This window comes from Pinus tabuliformis, chromosome 5_1 (genome assembly GCF_031772625.1).
Source record: "Pinus tabuliformis cultivar Carrire ecotype Pingquan chromosome 5_1, CPIR1, whole genome shotgun sequence".
NCBI lineage: Eukaryota > Viridiplantae > Streptophyta > Pinopsida > Pinales > Pinaceae > Pinus > Pinus tabuliformis.
The window spans coordinates 893488448-893494447 of record NC_142305.1 but is presented as its reverse complement, the minus strand read 5'-3'; the positions used below and the strand labels follow the sequence as shown (position 1 = coordinate 893494447).

Here is a 6000-nt window from a genome sequence, read left to right as displayed (position 1 = left end):
GAGAAGATATAGAAAAAAGAAATTGACTTGATCTATTGTAATACAGATGATAATGTGGTGTACATCTTTAAAAAGCCTCTTGGTAAGTCAAAATTTGAAATTTGTGGAGACAAGTTAGGTGTTGTAGAAAATACATTTCTCAATTAAGGGGAAGTGTTAAACTAAATCTAAAAAATGAATAAAGTGTTAATTTGTTAGAGTATTACAATTAATGTCGATAAATATTATTATTTTTAGCGATATTAGATCCACAAGTTTAGGAATCCGTTGAAGTAGATTTCCTCTCTAAGTGTAACTTGATCTAAGCAATAATTATTCAAGAGTGTGTGTGAGAATTCTATCCCACTTCAAAGTGAGTTTTGTAATATCTAATTTATCCACAGTTCTTCAATAGCAATAGCACACAAAACAATGCTTTAGTCAATATAAATAAGTATTCATTTTCATTTTACAAAACAATGTTTTCACAAATATAAATAAGTAATTGATTGCAACCTAGAGTTATCTAAGTTGTTAAAACCTGTAGTTTAAAAAATTAAGACCTAAGGGTATCTAAGCCATCAAAATTAAGCATCTAAGTCATCAAAATTACCTGATTACACCCAACCACACCAACCGTTAACATGGTTAAATTTGTTTTTATCTCTTTCACACTATTAATTTTTTTAAACCTTACCACTATACAAACATATATTATACAAATCCTATCACACTAATAAAATTTCACTTAATAATAACCTTTTTATATTTTAAAATTAATTTTCACTTAAAAAAATTTAAATCTCCTAAATAAACTACATACATTTATTAAATATTAAGAATATTTACATCATCAAAAACAATCTTACACATAAATTTATATTAAATAATCACCAAATTATGATTTATGGCCATGTTACACATAAATTTATCTTCAATAATAACAGTTTTTTATATTAGATATCATTTTGGGATTCAACTACGTTAAGTAAGTCATTCACGTATGACCATTTCCATGAGAGGTAGTCGTAACTGACTAATTTCTCATGATTTTTTAATAGTTCACTTAGCACTCATTGCATCGGGTGATGCTCACAGGGGTGAAGAAGTGGGATTGAAACTAGTGAAATGAATCACATAGCATCAATCATCACTTCCGGGGCTTGCACCTCCTGGGAAGTCCTGGTTACCGGGTGCAAGCCCCGGAAGTGATGATTGATGCTATGTGATTCATTTCACTAGTTTCAATCCCACTTCTTCACCCCTGTGAGCATCACCCGATGCAATGAGTGCTAAGTGAACTATTCAAAAATCATGAGAAATTAGTCAGTTACGACTACCTCTCATGGAAATGGTCATACGTGAATGACTTACTTAACGCAGTTGAATCCCAAAATGATATCTAATATAAAGCACTGCGTAAACCCCCATACTTAAATTCAAAAAGAGTCAAGGGATCTCTACTTGAATGGTTCATGAGGCACAATACTTGCTAAGGTTTTGCAAATGGGGTAGCAAGCTAAGTGGGCTTGATTGTGGGGAAAACTCCACAGTTAAGCGCGCTTGAGCCAGAGGAGTTCTAGGATGGGTGACCTCCTGGGAAGTCCTGGTTACCGGGTGCAAGCCCCGGAAGTGATGATTGATGCTATGTGATTCATTTCACTAGTTTCAATCCCACTTCTTCACCCCTGTGAGCATCACCCGATGCAATGAGTGCTAAGTGAACTATTCAAAAATCATGAGAAATTAGTCAGTTACGACTACCTCTCATACAAATGGTCATACGTGAATGACTTACTTAACGCAGTTGAATCCCAAAATGATATTCAATAATCACCCCACTATGATTTATGCCCTCGAACGAAAAACTATGCTACAAAACAAAATAAAATAATAATAAAAATTTGTTCACTCTCTTCATTTATTGCCTTCTTATCCTTCGGAGCAGCGGGGCTCGATGAATTTGCACTGCTTCAGACCCATTTTCTCCATTACTACAATTTCGCTTAGCTGATTTTTCTCTCTCGCACACAGAAAAAGTATCCAATCTGACAATGAGCGCTGCGGAGTATGAGAATATTTGTTATCAAAACCAGAAAGCAGTAAGCTCACTCTCATAGCACAAAGAACAAAGAGATCAGTGTATGCATATGCATTGCGGGGGATTATAATTATAAGTGCAATGGAGCTTGTAATTGCCAGCCCTCTGTTCCAATTCCAATTCCAACCGCATACTCGCAGGTCTGCCTCGCAAATATCGTCCAAGCATGGTTTTCCTTGTAGACTAAAATGCCACTTTGATGAGAAAAGGAATGCTGGTGAGCAGGCAGATAAGACAGCAATTCAAAGAATTTGTGAGAAGCTGATGAATGCTGGCTACATAGATGAAGTGGATAGCAAGCCGCCAGAATTGGGTCCTGGCTCAGCAGGGGAAATATTTCTCCCCAATCCCAAGCAGTTGGCCAAATACAAAGTAGGGCATACACTGGATGGGAATTGGAGCAAGCCTCAATACCCAATTCCAGAAGCAGGCCAAGGAAGTTCTCCTCCTTCTACTATCATTGATAAAGACACTCCGAAGCTCCCCACATTAGCAGAGATGACGATTCCTCCTGAAGAACTGAAGAGGCTGAGGACCCTTGCAATTCGCACTGAGAAGAAGCTCAAAATTGGAAAGGCTGGCATCACTGATGGTATTGTTGATAGCATTCATGAGAGATGGAGGAATTCTGAGATCGTTAAGATCAAGTGCGAGGATTTTTGCCGCTGGAATATGAGGAGAACCCATGATATCTTGGAGGTTAGTCTTCTCATTCAGTTCTTCTTTCACTAAATAATTGGTTCACCCAAAACAAAGTCCACGCTTCTCAAAACAATTTGGTCTTCAAGCTTTTCCATCAGTTTATGTTCGCTTGAAATTCCCACTTTTCACCGTTCAGGATATATATATTTCCATCAGTTTATGTTCGCTTGAAATTTCCACTTTTTCACCGCTCAGGATATATATATATATATATATATATATATATATTAGTTTCGCTTGTTTCTCATGCCATGCTCATCAAAGGCCGTAATCGTGCCATCTGAGTCCTAGTTGATATTGTATCCAACTGATGCTTATTCCCTTCATTTTCTTATGAATTAGGGCACCTTTTTCTAGGATTGCAACTGCTATGCTTTTTTATCCTTCAAAACAATGCTTTTATTGATCGGAATTATTAGCATAATAGAAAATATTACCAGCCCCTAAATCGGGATGGATTTAGGCCCTAGGGGAACTTCAGTCTCTAAAGGGAAAAACCAGAGGGCAGCTCTACCCATCAAATCTGAAACCACCAGTCTCCATCAAACTTAGCCTGGCAAAAACCATCTGGTATCAATAAATTATTCAAAATTGGGGTTGAAATCCAATGTCTAAGAGGCTAGAGCCATAAAACCAAATTAAACCCCTTAGGGCCCCCAATTGTACTGCAAATAGCAAATAATTGTTGCTAGGGGCATACGATTTTCCATGGAGTGTAAACACCTTTTTGAAGAACAATTCTGCCACTTGTGCTGCCTTATAATCTGCCGAAATTGCAAAGAAATGTGTGAACTTGGTCAACCTGTCAACTATCATGTAGATGCAATCCTTGCCCTCTGCCTTGGGTAGATCTGTGATGAAGTCCATCAAGACGCTCTCCCACACGTGCTTCAACACATCATCCTTGAGGCTCAGGGTTTTGGGGGAGCGCACCCCCCCACACGCCCCCGCTCCCAATTCGTGCTCCGGGTGAGAGCGACTCGGGAGCTAGTCGGGAGCGTGCTTCCGACAAAAAAAAAAACGCTCCCTGGTTTTTTGGGAGCGTTTAGTCTTTTTTGCAATTTTTTTTTTTTGCAGTAGTATTCCAAATGCAATTTTTTTTGAAAGAAACAAATAAGTTTTGAGTGGGGCAGCCTAATGATCAAGCCTATGGCCCTAGTATTGATATGCAATTCATGATAATGTTAAATTCTTAAAGTAAAAGTGACATTCTCCTTAATCTTCATTTTCATCATTTTACTTAAATTTTTAACATTACCATGAAATGACTTAGGATGTTTGAGAGTGATTCCGACTTCATTGGATTTCATATGGAGAAAGTAGAATTTTAGATTTCATTCAAAATCCAATAGACTTATCAGTTTTTTAGGATTGGGGGGATTACAATGTTTCCATTAGATTTTGTCATGTATTAGGGTATGGAACTCATATTTAATCAAGAGCACCAATCCCTCTATGTACCTTGATGTTAGTGACATTGGTTGTCGAACTCCTCTATCATGACCCTCCTAAAAATGTACGCATCACTCAAACAAAATCTTGACTTGACATGCTATGCTTTTTCTATCTTATGTTAATGCTTAGAGGGTGATATTAATGACAAAGATCCCTATACAGATCCAGAGGTAATGACAAAGATACCTCTGGATATTAATGCTTAGAGGGTGATATTAATGACAAAGATCCTGATTTTCCAACAAGACTAAAAAATTAGACATTTCTCGTGGCGGCAAGAGGCCCAAGCATTAGCAATAGATAATAGATTTACTTGTCTTTTCTAGTTTCTAGTAGTTTTTATAACTATTGACTCTTTCATATTTATTATGATATTTTTTGTAAACAATATATGACAATTTAAGTTTGAAGTTGGCAATTATAACTCATTAGTAATGAATTATGAATATGATGCTTCGTGAAAGTTGAAAGTTGTTTCATTTCATTTCATTTTATAACATTTCATTTCATGTTAGATATTATTTGTTGTAATGGTTACACTTAGCTTACAAGTACAACTTTGGTGATCAATGATGATAAATGTTATATATTGGATTTTTAAAGCTTGAAACTTTAAGAATGATGAATCATGAGACTCAATATGTTGTATGTTACTAACTTGTGGGCGTGGTTGTTGGAAATTATAACTTCTAGATGATTGTTGTTATATGCTTCAATCTATGTTTTTTATATCTAATTCATCATTCTGCTACATGCTTTTGTTGACATATATACATCAAAATATAAAAAATATAAAAAATATATATATTATATAAAAAACGCTCCCGGAATTGCTCCCAAACCAGGAGCTTCTGAAAATGTCACTCTCGCTCCTGCTCCCACTCACACTACCTGTTTTCGCTCCCGCTCCCATGTAACTTTGTTGAGGCTTTTCCAAGAAAACCTTTCTCTGATCTGGCCTTCAAGATCTTCTCCTTGACTATGGATTTAGGGATCAAATATAACCGGTCTTTATAAAAAATGATCTCATCTACTATTCTATAGTTGTCATCCTGGATGAGACCATCCATTAACTCAATAACAAACTTGTTTTTGGAATATTCTACCAAGAGGTGGGCTTTCCAATCTCCTCTGTGTTGAAAATGTAACTAGTGTTGGTCTTCATAATGTAATACAAATGTATCATTGATGTACTTATTATATTCATTATTATTATTTTATTTCTAGTCAAAGCATGTTCTTCATGCTTATAGGGTCAATTGAGTCAAAAGAGAATTTATTATGAGTCAAAGAAATGTATTTGAGTCAAAGTCCCATTTGGACTTCTTGTAAGAAAAAGAAAAATTATTTTATTTGAGTCAAAAAGTCAAATTGTCATCCACAAGACCAAGTCGACCCTCCCTGGACAAGTCGGCCTAAAGAGGCAGCTATTCGACCTCCTGGACAACTATAAATACAAGGCAGTTCGATCTCATTCACTCACTCACTCAACACATCGATTTCTATGCCAAAGAAAGAAGAAAAATCAATGAAAGTCAAAGGAGAGAGAAGATCAAACTTTTCTGCCCTAATTCTCCTCACATGTGCAACGCATCTGTGATTTTTCTAAGGTGCTACAGGGCCGAAATTCGGCCATCTATTGCAGATCTGAAAATTCTATGGTTTGATTGAAAATTTCAGAGATTTAACCAATGTTGACTTTGTTGGAGGTGACTTGGAGGAGGGCTGGCTTGGGATCTTTGTGGCAGTCTTGGTCTTGGATA

General features: G+C 36.4%; 1 protein-coding gene across 2 annotated transcripts in view; it reads left to right on the top strand.

Annotated features, from left to right (window-relative positions):
- Positions 1-1900: 1900 nt before the first annotated feature.
- LOC149167677 (CRM-domain containing factor CFM2, chloroplastic-like) overlaps positions 1901-6000 on the top strand; it is a 184184-nt gene continuing 180084 nt past the window's right edge. The window contains exon 1 of one of the 2 annotated variants that reach the window (XM_089433085.1): positions 1901-2779. In XM_089433085.1, the coding sequence (XP_089289211.1) occupies positions 2162-2779 (618 nt within the window). In that variant the 5' untranslated portion in view covers positions 1901-2161. The remainder of the gene's footprint in view (positions 2780-6000) is intronic. The other variant, XM_089433084.1, reaches the window with a different exon arrangement.